The 16,506-nt window shown below is 37.3% G+C and overlaps 1 protein-coding gene across 3 annotated transcripts in view; it reads right to left on the bottom strand.

Annotated features, from left to right (window-relative positions):
• Window positions 1-930: 930 nt before the first annotated feature.
• The window catches only part of NPAS3 (neuronal PAS domain protein 3), an 826,368-nt gene continuing 810,792 nt past the window's right edge, over window positions 931-16,506 (bottom strand). For all 3 annotated transcript variants that reach the window (XM_070755787.1, XM_070755777.1, XM_070755797.1), the window contains 3 exons: window positions 10,182-10,329; window positions 6,424-6,539; window positions 931-5,291 (listed from right to left, as the gene is read on the bottom strand). In XM_070755787.1, the coding sequence (XP_070611888.1) occupies window positions 3,982-5,291; window positions 6,424-6,539; window positions 10,182-10,329 (1,574 nt within the window). In that variant the 3' untranslated portion in view covers window positions 931-3,981. The remainder of the gene's footprint in view (window positions 5,292-6,423; window positions 6,540-10,181; window positions 10,330-16,506) is intronic.

Consider the following 16,506-nt stretch of genomic DNA (forward strand, 5'->3'; position numbering starts at 1 on the left):
ATGCAGCCTAGAACTGTGTTGGCTGCAACACACTGCTGGCTAATATTTAAGTGATTGTCCACTAGGACTCCAAGATCCCTTTCACAGTTACTGCTGTTGAACAAGGCACCACATACACGGTAACTCTGTGTTGTGTTTCTTGCCTAAATGTAGAATCTTTCTGTTCGCCATTGAGTTTCATGCTGTTAGATAGCGACCAATGTTCAAGTTTAGGAATTCATGTGGACTGAAATCTTACATTCTACATATCGGTAGCAGCTCTTGATGTTACCATTTCAATCTGTTTCACTATCATCCAAAAATGTTATGATACAATCATGAATCTTGTTGAAGTTCCGATCAATTGTTCACTTTAAATGATAATACATATGTATGATTTTGAGCCCTATTTTTGTGTGTGCTTTTACTCTGAGGTCAAGTCACAGTTTTGTGTTCTGGCAAACTCTTCTGTTCTCCATTTCTTTGCTAGGAACCTGGCTAATGAGGTATTTGTCTTCCAATTTGCAGGGTGAGGTATAAAATCAAATGCCTAAATAGAATATGAGTGACAAAGAATTTGAGCATATTGATACTGTATATGAAAGAATAAATCTGCATTTTTGGTGATCAGCACAGAACAAGCTACTCTCTGAACTCACCCTTTTTGCCATGGTTAACATTTCAGCCCTATTATTCAGCTTTGATAATGTGCATAAAATGCTCAGTATGATAATGAGTTGTGGCACGTTTAATGTAGTATTTGGATTAGCATTGTTAGCCTGCTTCTACGTAGGTCACTTTGAAAAAGCTTATAAACTTTAAAAATAATCTAGTTACATCCTCTTTTTTTTTTAGATTTTAAAAGCTTTCAAACAAGGTACCCTGCTTAAACAAATACTACCAGCATTAATTAATCAGGATGATCGTATGTAAAAGAAATGATGCCAGATAGTAACAAATCCAAGAGAAGTTTATTATGAAAATGGCACCTGCAGGATGAAAAAAATTAAGTTACATAAAGACAACCATGTATGACATGTATGAGAATCTACAAAAGTATAAAAAGAACCCTGCTGTAAATGAAGTATGTACATTTCTGATTTGCAGCATTATCAATGATCAATGAAAAAAAAATGTTTCGAATAAGCCAGGCACTCAAGAAGTTAGATTCGGTTAGGTTAACACAAAATAAATGTACCATAGCTGTCATTTTTAAACATTTTAATTTTTTTTATATATATTGTAGAGTTGGTAACACTGCTAAGATTTATACGAACAGAATCCCTTTCCCCTTTATTCAGCTACTTGGCACCAGTCTCCTCATAAAAGATTTCATATATTTGTACAAGAAATAGTTAAAAACACAGACACAGTCTTTCACAGGTAATGAAGGTTTTTTTTTCCATTTTGTAATTTTAAACACTATGGATTTAGACAGCAGCTGTGATTATTTGTTAGGTTAAATCACCAGAAATCATTTTGACACAACACAGAAACATTTAGAAAAAATAAAATAAAATAAAGCAACAACAGCTGTCTAGCTGTCTTTGTAGCCGATAGGTGCACTCCTTTGATTGTTCAATAGCTAGAACTTCCAAAGCGAATCCCAAATTAGCTTCTCTTGGCCTTGGAATCCACCTAAAATCTTTCAAATTTACCCTTTACAAACTCATTATCAAATTTTGTGACATTCAGTGCCCTTTGTGGGCAACACTCTATCCCACTCTTTCTCATCTCTACTTCTCCAATTCAAACCCCACTGTTCTCGGCTTCATTTCAACACAAAGGGTCATCCACTATGTAGGGAACTGCTGAGCTAAAATACATCAGCAATACATTGCACAAGTATGCAAAAATATATATTTGACAACCCAAAGCTCAGCTTTGCTTTTGAACCACATTGGTTGAGCACTCCAATAATTTTCTATCTCTTTCTGTATTATTCCATTAACCAACTTGGGAGAACACCAAAGAAATGCACCCTCTACTTACAATTAGAGCACAAGGGACTCTGGAAATGTTAACAGCTGAGGCTATATGGCATCACTTCATTTAATATGTCTGAGTATCGTCCTTTAGTGCATTGTGTGATGCACACTGTACGAGCAAGACATACCCAGAACTCCTCTGTGGGGAAAAATGGCTCCATTACCTTGAGCTAGTTAAGAGTCTTTTATCTCTGAGAATGGAAAAAGAGAGAAAGAGTTAGAAGAAGAAATTGGGAAGAAAGGTGAAGGTTGGAAGTAAACAGAGGGAGAGAAAAGTCTGAAAATACACACCAGCAAAGCAACAGCAGAAATGAAAAGGTATACAGACAGTGGAAGGCCACCACACAAAAACCACTAACCCCCAAGAATCACTGGTTCACTAGGACTGTAGGAATGGGACTTTGCCACTCCAGACTAGAGATAAAGCACAGAGAAGACAAAGGACAAAACAACTACATTAGCTTAGTATATACTGCATATAGTAACACACATTGAAACTGCAATGAGACTGACAGCCAAGGACACTTACACATTGTACACATTACAGTTTTCACATCTGTTATTAGATGCCTTAACAAACAGCTGCCAAAGATGGAGTGGAAGAAGAATTTATACTTGACAGTCATTTGGAGTGTTTGACACTACATTGATTTCTGGCAACAAAGACAAAATAGACTTCTTTTCTTTTGTTTTTACTTAATGTGCAGTTTTTTTAGTTGCAGTTATCTGGTTCAAGCTTATTAACCCATTTGTTAAAACATATTGGCTTCAACACTAGAAGGAGGAGGAGGGGTGTTACAAAAGAGAAAACAATGAGCAAAACATAAAAATAAAGATACAACCTTCCCTCTATAACATTAGGCATACATGTATATATATGTGTGTGTGTGTGTGTGTGTACAGTACACACACACACACACATATCCATATATGCATACAGACAAACAAATCCATTCACTCGCTCACTCACTCATTCATATTCACTTATTTGGAAGTTGTAAAATTAGCCTCAGTTCTACTGAGAGTAAAAAAATAGAAAGAGAAACAATATATACCTTTAAAAAAAATCTGGTCTTTGAGTCAATTTCACTGCATTTTCTTGTTCTTTTTAGCACATTCGCTCAACTCTCCAAAAGAAAAGTCTTCCAGATCCATTTAAATTTAATATGAGGCTTGTTAGTTTGGAGGTAAACAAATTAAGTCCTGCAGCAAATGTTAATGAGGGCTTTTGTCTTAACTAACCAAGGAAACTGCAGCACCTGACTATGGACTAGCACAGAAGACATTCGTTTAAAAAAGCAAAACCCAGCCCACAAGCTGCATATTGTGTGAAGACATTACAGATTAATAAATGATAGCACCATGGTTTTAGAAATTAAGTTAATGTTTCTGTAGTTAACATTTAGTCCATCTTATTATTCTAATCACAGGCCAGAAATTAATTTTTTAAGAACCCAAATTATTGTATGTGCAAGTAAGAAAATCTTAACCATAAAAAGTGAATTAAACTCTGCATAAAATTCTAAAATACTATCCCCTATTTTTTTTTAAAGGAATTAGGAACAAATACCCCCCTTTTCATTTGACTTAGTCAAACAGGGCACATTGTTTAATGCTTGTTTCTTTTAACCTTGATCATATCAAGATCAATTTAAAGTAAACCCAATGGTTGTCATTCTTACAATCTCTTTACCACAACACTGAGTATTCTATGGCAGAGGCATACGCATATTAAAGGCATCTTAATAAAGATGCAAAAGGAAAAAAAAATACACATCTTGGAAGAAGACAAAATGGCAGGTCACTGAGACTTCAGTTCTCTGAAGGCCAAAATTAAACGGATCTTTCCCATTAAAGAATAAGTCAAGTTAAAGAGAAAGGGGATGAAATGGGGAGCATCATATGGAGAGAATAAGCTGACCTGCTCAAATTCAAAGTGCTAGGATTAAAGGTCTAAATTAAAACATAGTCTATGTCTCGGAATTTAACACTGAACACAGTATGTGGTCATATTTCAATCCTCCTTCCGTTCCAGTGTCTGTGCGGCATGGATGCCGTTGCTGTACACAGGAAACGGAAGAGTCGAGAACAGTCCTTCGGCAGTCGTGAACACATTCCCTGCAGGCATTTGGGTCAGGCTGGCTGCGCTCACAGCACTTCCAAACGGTCCTGACATATTGAGTCGGTGGACGTGGTGGTAGAGCATTTCCATTGGTGTTTTAGGATCTAAGCCAAAACCGGGACTGTTAACGTCCACAAAGTTAACAGCGTGAGTGTTGGGGAGGAGATTGCCCTGCATGGCTAAAGTCACTTCAGCTGGGGCATACCGGATCGTGCCAGTGGTATAGACCCTCTGAGCAGCCGTGCTGGTGGCAGCAAGGGTTCCAGTTACCCTGTGAACCAAAGGAAGGACAACATTGCCTGCTTGCAATCTCTGTAGGGCTTCCAGATCCCCCGTATACAGTAAAGAATTGGAAGTGCTGGGGCCACCCGGATGCTTGTCCCGTGGAGATGCTGACAGAGGTGGGGACAAAGGGTCAGAGGATACAGGAGCCAAGGCGGAGTTGGATGAGGTGCTGAACTGAGATTTGCGATTGGCAGGATTTTCAGTCCCTGGCGGGGTTAGAACAGAGTCTGGAATGGAGACATGTAAACTACTGCTGGTTTGGGGGGAGGGGAAGTGCTCTGAGTTGGGGGGCTTGGTCATACTGTAAGGTGATTCATTCCTTGAGATTTCCCTGTTGGGTGGGTAATTCCAAATACTGCTATCGTTATCAAAATTGATAGGTTCTGATATCTCTGTTTTGATTTTGAGCACTGAGGCACTGTTTGGCGGTGAGAGCAGCTGGGGCTGATCCACCAATGCTGAGTCAAGCCCATTCGGACTTGAGGTGCTTGAGAGCCTTCTCCTGGCCACGCTGCCTCCTTTCTGCTTTTTCCTTCTCTTCTTCCTTTTCTGATGCTTGCTGGAAGACTGGGCATTTACTTCTCCTGCACTGTCTGAGTCCTTGGCACTGTCCGAGGTCAATGACTCACAGTTCTGTAACCGCAAGTCTGACTCACTTTCCACATAGCGCTCCACCTTAATCTGCATCGAACCAAGAGTGCCAAAGCTATCTTCAGGGGCCTTTTGATTCTCAAAGTCAGAATTCTCAAAGCTGTCGTCACTGTCTCTGCTGTCCTGGTTGCTGGAGCTGTTCCCATCATCGTTACAGTTCATTTCATTATCTGACTGATTGCCAGACTTCTTCCTATCTGATTCGGGATCTTCGCTGTTTTCTGAATGGTTGCCTTTTTCATCCGACTTTGAATTCTCATTGTCCTCTGAGTAGAAAGAAAAGTGAAAAACATCATTAGGAATAAGAATGTAAGATTTAGAGCCCACTTAGACTCCTGGAGGCTGGTGAAATATCATTACTAGCAATATTGCTGGCAAAGGCATTTTCTTTTAGGTTCAAAATGTTTTGCCAAGTATGATTTGAGCAGCATTTGTCTGTCATTTAATTCCCTCCAGTTCGAGATTCTGCTGTTCAAAAAATGAAAACAACAACAACAACATACATTCTCAAACTAAGACTTTTGTTGTTGTTATTTCTCCAGTAATGACAGTTCTGTGGACAGGCTGCTAAATATGTATACAATTAGAAAAACTATACATAAAGAATAAAATGTCATGCATGAATAGCACCAGAAAGATTATCATCCATATAAAAGCCATTATTCCAGTTCAGGGCAGACAGTTAAAATTAAAAGGGCCTAGAGAAAAGAAAGGTCTTGCTCTGGAAACAATAATATTGCCCTGTGGATGCAAGACATGCCTTCACAGAAAAAGTCTTTTATAAGTGAAATGTTACAGGTAAGAAGGCTCCTTCTTCGTAAACACCTGCCCAATTTCAACACAAGAGGAAGTAGGATGTTCCTTGGGATACCCCGTACCTAAACCATCCAAGCAGTGCTAATATTTCAAATAAGACTTGGAATAGTTTCTGCAGATGACAAAACATTAGCATCATATTATTTGCCAGTCCTAGAGCTGCAGCTTTGCTTTAAACTAACTAAATATTCTGAACCATCTTCAAAGACATCCTCCCATAAAATGCTCTGCAGTAATCCAGCCAAGAGATTAACAGAGCACATATGCTGGGCTCTTGCTATGCAAATAGCGTCAGAGCTGCTGTATGAATCTGAGATGACAGTAGCTGCTCTTAAACGATGAGGTCATCTGGACCTCCAGCCAACAGTGATAGATGTAAGAATACGCCTTGATTTTCTCAGAGTGCAACAGCCCCAAACCAGCTCAGTGCTTCTTACCAGTTTTTATGAGAATTTATAAGCTCTACTTATAATTGCAGTTTCTACGTTGGCTGTAATGGTATGAATAAATTTAAAAATAAACCAAGAAGAACCAAGCTTCTGTGATGCCAAAAGGTTACATACAAGATGAGCATTTACGTACCCGAGTTATCCTTTGAATCTGATTCAGAATCAGAGGTCTCGGAGGATTCAGAGGTTTTTTCTGGCAAGTGTGGAAGTTGTGCAATATCCATTGGAGTGTCCTTATATTCTGGATCGCTAAAAGAGAATAGACAGCCCATGTACACATACATGATAATTTGGAGTATGATAATTCCTCCATTTTTCCAAAATTCTTTTGCATGCCTGAAACAATAGGAAGCATAGAAAGGCATTCCCACTCCCTCTCTCCATCCCATACCTTTCTTGGCAACTAAGTAATAAAAAACAATATAAAACAATAAATTGCTAACATTAATCAAATATAGCCATGTGATGAAATGTAATACAGTTTTTGAGGTTTTTGTTTGTGCGTTTTACTTAGAGATTTTTTATCTTGGTTTATCACTATTAAAAATAACCCTTATGTGTACACCTAAGCACAGCAACAGTAATTATATATCTTGGTTCTTCACTCTTGAAGCTTTGGGGAATTTTCATTAATATTACTTTTTAAAAATATGTCATTTTTGTTCTGGTATTATCTGTCAAAATAACAACGCTTTGTTGAGTAACCAACAAATACATAAGCCTTGTTTTCTGCTATTTCTATCTTATGAATGAATTGTTTTTTAACATCTTCAGTATATGATGACCTCATCATTTATTTTGCATAACTCACAGAGGAATTGTTATTTACACAAAATGTGTCATGATATATAGGTCCCTTCCAACTCTGTTATTCTGTATTTCTATTAATACCAGTCTGGTAATACTTCTCTACAAGCAAGCATGAAAACATGAACCAAGTATATGTAACAAGATAACCCCCCAACCCCCCCAAAAAACCATTACATATCCAGGAGGATGGTTTGAGAGAGTAGTGGGCTGCTTTTACAAGTCCCTCTTGTTTTTATTGGCATACAACTTTATAATTTGCAACTTGTATCTGAGGTTGATCCATGGAGGAGAGGAGACAGGATGCTGCTATGTTATCTGCAAATTCTCTGGAGACGTGTAATATGTAGGTGGGTTCCACAAGCTGGTGGCCTTTATGTGTTAGTCTTTAATTACTGGGAAACTGTTTCAACTCTGATTTTCATTTATCATAATGGCAGGAAAGAATTGGGCTCAAAAGCAGAATGCTTCTTGCTATGTTCAATTCTCTTCCAACAAGTGCTTGGGGCACTAAGTAAAATCTGATTCCTTCTTTATCTTCAATGAAATCACAGTGAGGGAAAAGAGGGTTTACAGTCCTTTCTCTGGGAATAAAGGAAATGTGAATTCTTTCTGAATTCACTCCTGACATAAGGACTCAGCCTTTGCAAGAGGAAAGAGTAAAAAAAAAAAAAAGGTGGGGGGAATCACATGGCCCATTTTCCCACCCCCCAACAATTGCTTGTAAGCTCCCACATGTTTTAGCCCCGTTTAATAGGAATAAGACTTACTTAAATCAACAAGAATTCTGAGGACACAGGCTTAGGATTGATAGTGCACAATATTTCCCATTTTCTTTACATAAACACATTTATTAAACTTAAATACCTCTTATTATTTAGAGGTATTTAAGCGATACTCTGACTATCATTGTGTTGTTTCTTATGATTTTGGATGAATGTATTTTTTATTTATTTATTTATTTTATTTATTATTTAGATTTGTATGCCGCCCCTCTCCTCAGACTTTTAAGGTACACTAAGAGTATATGCACGAAAGACAAATTCCTTGTGTGTCTAATCACACTTGGCCAATAAAGAATTGTATTGTATTGTATTGTATTGTATTGTATTGTCTCAGCGGCTTTTGATACCATTGACCATGGTATCCTTATAGGATGAATATGGGAGCTGAGGTTGGGAGGCGCTGAGCTGCGGTGGTTTTCCTCCTATCTCTCTGGTCGTTCACAATTAGTGTTGGCAGGAGGACAAAGGTTGACCCCTAGCCCCCTTGTTTGCAGGGTGCCTCAGGGCTCGGTCCTCTCGGAGTCCTCAGAGAGGGGCAGCATATAAATCCAATAAACCTAAACGTAAACTCTCTCCCCTCCTATTTAATATCTACATGAAACTACTGGGTGAGGTCATCCGCAATATGCTGATGATACCCAGTTGTATATATCCACCCCACATCAGTTCAATGAAGCAGTGGATGTGATGTGCCAGTGCCTGGAAGCTGTGAGGGTCTGGATGGGTGTCAACAAGCTCAGACAACCCAGGCAAGACCGAGTGGCTGTGGATATTGCCTCATAAAGACTGTATTGATTGTCCATCCTTGGCTCAGGGGGAGGGAGATTGTCCCCCTTAGAACAGGTCTGCAATTTGGGTGTCCTTCTAGACCCACAGCTAAGATTAGACCAACATCTAACATGCTAGGGGGACCTTTGCACTCGTTCATCTGGTGCACCAATTGCAACCCTACTTGGATCAGGAGGCTCTCCTCACAGTCACTCACACCCTTATCACCTCATATTTGGATTATTGCAACATACTCTACATGGGACTTACCCCTGAAGATTGTTTGGACATTACAATTGGCCTAGAATGCAGCTGCGCAAGTGGTTGCAGATGCACCTAGGTGCACTCACATTACATCAATCCTCCACCAGCTGCACTGGCTCCCTATTGGTCTCCGGGCTCAATTCAAGGTATTGATTATTACCTTTAAATGCTCAGGGCCAGGTTATCTTCCAGACCTCCTTCTACCTCACAGTTCCCAGCGACCAGTAAGATCACATAGAGTTAGTCTTCTCCAGGTCCCATCAAATAAATAGTGTCAGCTGGCAGGCATGTGAAGAAGGGCCTTCTCTGTGGCTGCCCAGCTCTCTGGAATCAACTACCCAATGAGATCCAGACTGCCTCCACCCTATTGACCTTCTGGAAAGCATTGAAAACCTGGTTTTTATGGCAGGCTTGGAGCCATTGATCTTGCAGTTTGCGAGGTCTGGCCTGAATGATATGTATGTATGTATGTATGTATGTATGTATGTGATTTTTTAAAATTGTTTTTAATCTTTTATGATGTTTTAAAATGTATTTTCTATATCCTGTTGTAAGCCGTCCAGAATCCTTCAGGAGTTGGGCGGCACAGAAATACAATACAATAAATTAAATTAAATTAAACTATTATATCCCATTCTTATCCTATCCTATAATATGCTCTTTTTATTTCCATTATTCACATAACAGAAAAAAATCCAGGCCTTTCCATAAAGTATCCACATAAAATGAGAATAATCCATCTCTATTCGTCACAATATGCATTTACCAAGATCTAAGTTCAAAAAGGTCTTAATGCTATATTTCTCAAGGAACAGTACATCTAATATTTTCCTGTATACAATTCAGAGAGCTAAAACATTTGGCATTTAATCAACATCTAATATATCTGGAAAACAAAGGGCAGTGTATTTAAGAGTTTTACCATAAAAATTGCAATAAACAGAGTTTCTGAAACAATAAGGTCATTGGCTTCCTAGCACATAGGAACATTATCTCATGCCTTTTTAAAGAAGCCCCTGTCCGTTGTATCAACCTAACAAAGGTGGGCTATGAATCAACCCTGATTAAGCTAAAGCTTTACCTGGATTTAGGAGAATTCAGACTGGCAATCTATCCCATGATCATTCTGCTATTATTCATTAGTACACATTAATTATAAGCAGACTCACGTTGAATTCCTTGCATTTGTTGTTACACACTATCCCTTCAATATGTTTCCTGTAGTCACAACAAAAATGCCAATAACTGAAGTGGCAAAAAGATATACCTCAGTAGGTAATTAACCCAGATGACGTTCTTCTCATTTGCATTCTTGGTATTAATAGCGATAGTGGCACTAGACTGTATCCAAATATAGCCCCCACTTTTCTGCATCCAGCGGTAGTATTTTGTAACACACTGACCCTTGTTCAGCACTGAATGGAAGAAACAAAAGGCAAAAGGAAAATCAGTGGCATTGCACTTCTACACAATTGCTCTGCATTAAAGCACACACCACACCAGTACAAAGAAATGGGAGGATTTTTGTCCCCTACGTTTCAGAGAAACACAATTATAAGAACAATTAAATCATTTCTGGGAGGCCTGGAAGAGTTGAAGGCAGTGCCTTGATTTGTAGTCTTGATTTTAATCTGCTGTTGGCAGCTCGACTAAGCAAGGGAAAAGCAATCAGAAGCAGAATTTGATTTGGCTCATGAAGTACCAAATCTGTGAACAATTCTCTCTGTTTCATTCATTCATTCATGTGTGTGTGTGTATATCACACACGTGTTAAATTTCTATGTGATTTATTCATAGCTGCTAGGTAGTAAACCTCCCCGAGACTCTGGCTATTTGAAAGGTTTGGGAAGATACGGTACCCTAGTTCTTTGATCATTTCTCTTCATTGCAGGTGATATCAACTACTGAACTTACACATCTGTTTCTTTTGATCTTGTCAAACAGAATTTACAGTCTTCAGATGAACCAAATCTCCAGTGGTCATAGGAGGAATGTCTGCAGAGACTTGGCTTAATACCAGAGCAAAATAAATCAACCAATGAACTGCAGAGGAAACTGTGGCCTAAGGGAGTTGTAGAATCAAGCATGTTAAAGCAAGAGTTCTTAGCTTTATGTTTAATGTTGAAATAGAACCAGAAATGGAAGAACAAGCAAAATGTGTAAGTTCTGTGAAATTCTGCTTAAAAGATGTTTCGTAAAAGGATGTTAAAATTTGTTTCAAGCCAGTATTTCCAAGCCAAATATTGTAATGGAGTTTTAGCTAATTTAAAACTCTCGTACAGTAGCAGATATGCTGAAATAAGGAAGCAATGTGTCTTTGGCAGAAATACAGACAATGTGCGCAGTATTCTTATTATTCCAGCTAGCATTTTTTCTTCTGGGATATAGTTGTTCTCCATCCTGTAAATCTTGTGCGCTAGAGGGCAGTGTGCATTCACATACATCTCTGCTTTTGGCATGTCCTTGTCTCCGTCTGTTAAAATGAAAAACCTCTAACTGCTGTAATAAATTTGGCTAAATTAGCTGCTAAATGGTTATCTCAAGTAATATGTATTTGCATTAATCATCTTGCTCTAAACCAGAACAAGCCAGAGTCCTAAAGACGTAGTAAATTCATATTGTCCATTTAATTATGGCTAATAAGTGCTTCATATACAATAGCTTCATGAAGTACATTTTGATTTTTTTTGGGGGGGGAGGTGGGGAAAATAGAAGAAAAGAAGTCACTTAGAAGACAGAAAAAACTATGGTTAATACTGTTAAACTTTCAACTGAAAAGTTAGACTTTATCTTTACATTTTGGCTGTACCTTCAGTATATATAATGCCATCTAAAGCTTAAAGCCTTAAGGTACCTGAGAAGATACAAGTCTAAATCCATATTAGCATCACAATCTAGAAAACCTTTTCTTCTCTTTGTAAAAGGGTCACAGATGCAAATGCAAAAGTGCAGGATAGGTTTTTTTTCTGTCTTTCCTTTTTATATCTACATACTTTCTCTGTTGTCTCTGTGAAGCTTTGCCATAGCTATCTCTGCTGTTCAAGATGCACATCTTAAGCTGAAAGGCTGCAAAAGTTCTTAGGCTTAGCTCAAAAGAGTTCGTTCAGGGGACAGCTAAAACTTTAGCTGCTGTTCTATTTATCCAGAGACAGTGTGACACACTGTGTAACTACAATGGCAGTGAATCAACCCTTCTAGCAACCCAACCTACTAATTTCAGGGCCAGGCTGCAAAGCCACTCTCAGGATTTATGTTGGACTCAAACATGTATGTATGTATGTATGTATGTATGTATGTATGTACGTACGTACGTACGTATGTAAATATGTATCAGCGATGGATTACGAGCCGGAATGCTAAATTGTACTCGCCGACGTGGCTCGTAAGTTCTTACGGGACCAGAGCGATTTTGCTGCTGCACCTGTGGAGGTAGCAAAATTGCGCCCGTGTTTCGGCGAGGTTTTACCTGTGGCTCCATGCGTGATTTTGCTATCTCCACAGGTGCAGCAGCAAAATCGTGCCGGTCCCGCAAGAACTTACGAGCCGTGGCGGTGAACGCAATTTAGCGTTCCGTCTCGTAGCTGACCCCTGATATGTATGTATTTATTTTGTCACACATGTACAAGATAGTAGATATTGGTATAAACATAAACATTAGCAAAGTAGGTACAGGTAAAATAGGCAAATGGAACAGTAGGACAGGGACAGAAGGCACAATGGTGCACTTATGAACACCCCTTACAGACATTATAGGAATGGGATGAGATTGACTGTAGATAGTCCAAGGTTAAAGTTTTTGGCGTTTGGGGAAGAAACCACAGAGTCAGGTAGTGCATTCCAGGCTTCTGCAGTCAAGTTTGGAATGGTTTACATTAAGTCTGAATTGATTGTGTGCTCATGTTGCGGATTGAAGCTGAAGAAATCATTGACCGGTGGGACATTGTGGTAAATGAACTATATTTAGGTGGGATCGAAAGCAACAAAGTTCTAGGTTATCTAAGCCCAAAATTTTGCTTAAAGTCTGATGGAATAAAGTATTCTGTTGCAAGCAGAAGGATAATCGGCTCAGAGGATGCACTACTAATTGACAGTATTTCTTCACTGAGACTAGTAGCTTTACCCATTTTGAGGCTAAAGAAAAATAAGGTGGAGACCACTGGCTCCTGTTTAACTTTGACTAATAGTTGTTTTGCTAGGGGAAGTTTCTACCTATTCTATGTTATCTAAATAGTATGGCAGGATTTAGGGTTCACTGGAGGCCTAAAATATTTTGTTATTTAAAGTCTTATCTTCTCATCTGGCAATTCTTTTCAAGGGCCAACGTTTTCACTTTGGTACCTCAAGCAGATTTCCTTAATATGCTTGTAGAAGGGCCATTCTTTGGACTTGTTTGAAGTTGTTGAGGGTAGCCATTTTATCCTGTTTAAAAACAAGCTTATCTTAGAAATTTCAGGTATTGATCCCATGTTTTTCTCCTGCCCTTCTTTGGCATTCAGCATTTATGGCATACCACATTTATTAATAAGGATTACTTATTTTCCATATGCATATGTATGGAAGAGAAAGACAGATAGACATTCTATTTTTACTACAATGTTCTGACATTGCAATAAATTGACTGAAAGATTGAAAGCTTTGAAAATTCAGTCAGATCTTTTTTTTTTTGGGTAGAAGTGGCAGACATTTGAAATTTGGGTTATAGTGTTTTGTAAACAAGGTAAAGTTGATCAGATTGATGTATTAATCAAAATGGATCTCTGCTTTTGTGTATTCATATTTCAGATATAATTCAATGCTAAACTGATGGAAAATATGGACTTTTCCATCAAACAACTATGGTGTTGAGACTTCAGGTTTATGCAAATATTTTTGAATTTATAATTAGCTTGAGAATAAGGAAAAGCAAAAGAGGAATATTTCTATAAAGTTTTACTCTATTATAACACCTCAGTTTATAAATTTATTTAAAAAGTTTAACAATAAAGGATTTTATTATAATAATCTGTTCCTAATAGATTAGCTGACTGCCTGCATTTCTGAGGAAAAAATGAAGATGGAGGAATTGAGAAATATATTTCTTTCAATAAACTTAATATTTCTACATTTAAATTTATAGTTGCCATCTTTTTGGGTTAAGGCAAGGCATACTTAGAATTATATTATAAATAATTGATTCTCCTGCATTTTTTTTTTAAAATACAGTTTTAAGAAAAAGAAACAGAGGAAATATTAAAATAAGTACCCTGTCAGGGTTAACCAATTCTAAAAGGCATTGGTAAGAGATCTGAAGAAGGCAAAAGGTCCATGCAATAATAGCAAAACTGCATGAATTAAATATTCTTTTTTAGGATTCTTAAAGGCCTAATAACCTCTTCCTTCAGTAATGTACTTTTTGAAAATAAAGCAAATGAAAGAATGCAATTTGGTGGTTGTAAATTATTTTGCTTCACCTTGGTTAATATAATTATAAAAGAACATTTTGGCTTTTTATTCTACCTTAACACTTATGGAAAATAAGTTTTAGGGAAGGAAATCTCTCTCTAATGGCAATTTTTCAAAGTGGTATGATGAATTGTGAACACAGGTCAACCAACATCACACAGGAAGTCACATTAGTGCTGTAATTAAAGATAAAAAAGCTGACTGGGAATTATGCGAGTTTAGTGAAACACTTATGGAAGTGAATAGATTGGGGAAGATTCCTTTAGAGACTGGGGTAACCAATCTGATTTTACACTGAACCCATTCTGCCAAAGTAAAATATCTTTGCAAATAACCTTTTACATTATCTATACCTTGCAATTTCTAAAAGCAAACAGCTAGATTTTTTTTAGATGAATCCTTTTTATAGTTCTACTATTGTTTGGCCCATAGTTAGGCTACACAGTAATAAGATACGATTATAGGATACGATTATAACAATAGTACAAAACATATTCAATAGGTTGTTGTACATTGTATACCATTTCCAAAAGGAAAATCTAATTCTATTCTTGATTTTGTTTAGAGAGCTAATAGAAAGGGAAATGTAGAAGTTCTTTGAATAAAATAAAATGGATCAGTACAAGTTTCAAGATTTGTGTTTTTTGAGGGAAAAAAACATTACCCCCCTGGTAAAGCTGTTCTTAAAAATCAAAGAAAAACATCTAAACAGCGAGTTGTGTTTTATAAGAAGAAAGTAATTTAATTCAGTTTGAAGAGGAGATGAAAAAATCTTGTGACAAATTGTCTTTTTTTTTTAAAAAAAAAAGAAGCATTCCATACAATACAATGTTTCTCTAGGTTACAAATGACTTTGAAACTGAGCATATTGCACATTTTGGTTCAGTAGATAGTAAACATGAAAAAAATAGATCTGTTGATTTAAGGTATCACATAAACAGTGGCTTACAAAATCCCTCATTACACTAGGGGGAAAAAAGTAGGGATGCAGTATTTATAGCTTTCACAAAAATAAGGATGAGCCACAGTGACTCCCAGGCTGTCTTAATATGAAAGTACTATTAATTAAAAAGAAAGGGAGGGAGGGAGGGAGGGAGGGAGGGAGGGAGGGAGAGAGAGAGAGAGAGAGAGAGAGAGAGAGAGATCTGCATTTAGTACCACAGTTGAACACTTAGCTGTTAGTATCGTTTCTCTTTTTACATTCACAAAACTGGCAGAGGAAACATGAAAAGGAATACTGACTCTTTAATCTCTTCTTCTCCACCTAAAGCCCAAGGCAAGCTGACAGAGTAACTTCATTCTGGAAACAGTAGTGTGTTTTTTTTTTTAAAGAAAATTTCTGGATTACTTTTTCTTCTGCTTTTGAAAACTGTGGACTATAGGGGAATAAACCTGGCATTGACTTAAAACAAGAACAAGTATTTTTTATCTAAAAAGTTACAGTCCTTGATGCTTACAAGAAGGTCATTTTCAAAACCCATGGGGAAAATAGCATCACAGATAGAGTGCACTAAGTGCCTCACTTCTTTGAAATAGAGAGAGCATTTTAAAAATATCAGCTTTGATGGCATTTTTACTACAAATTCTGCAATTAAGTTAAATAGCAAAGACTACTGGGGATTATTTAGCAAACTTTTAGGATACATAATGTTTAAATAGAATTATGCATCCAAAATTCTCACTGCCTGTCTAAAAACAGATTAGATAAGTAGGGATGGATGAATTGATGGTGCGTGGATGGATGGAAGAAAGGAATTATAGTCCTTCCTCTGACCTATTCCCACAGAATCTTTGGTTTAAACATGGCTCCACTGAAGGAAATCAATCATTCCCACCAAAGAATATATATCTCTATTTTTGCATCGGTATTCATTCACATGTTTCTCAAGAAACCTTTGACCAAATGATACATTTTTGTACCATGGCTAAAATTTCCATTTTTAAAAGAAATCTTGCTAAATAATCATTTTTTAAAATTCAAAGTTTATTACTTTCTAATTTATATTTTAATGTAACTATGTGCAGAGTAGATATTTTTATGTATTTTTTGCACTTAATTTGATTTATACTTATAGATTATCCCTTTCTTCTTAATTGCTTCATAATTAACACATCATCCACCAGGTGAGACACATACAAACACACAGACA

This window comes from Erythrolamprus reginae, chromosome 1, assembly GCF_031021105.1.
Source record: "Erythrolamprus reginae isolate rEryReg1 chromosome 1, rEryReg1.hap1, whole genome shotgun sequence".
Classification (NCBI taxonomy): domain Eukaryota; kingdom Metazoa; phylum Chordata; class Lepidosauria; order Squamata; family Dipsadidae; genus Erythrolamprus; species Erythrolamprus reginae.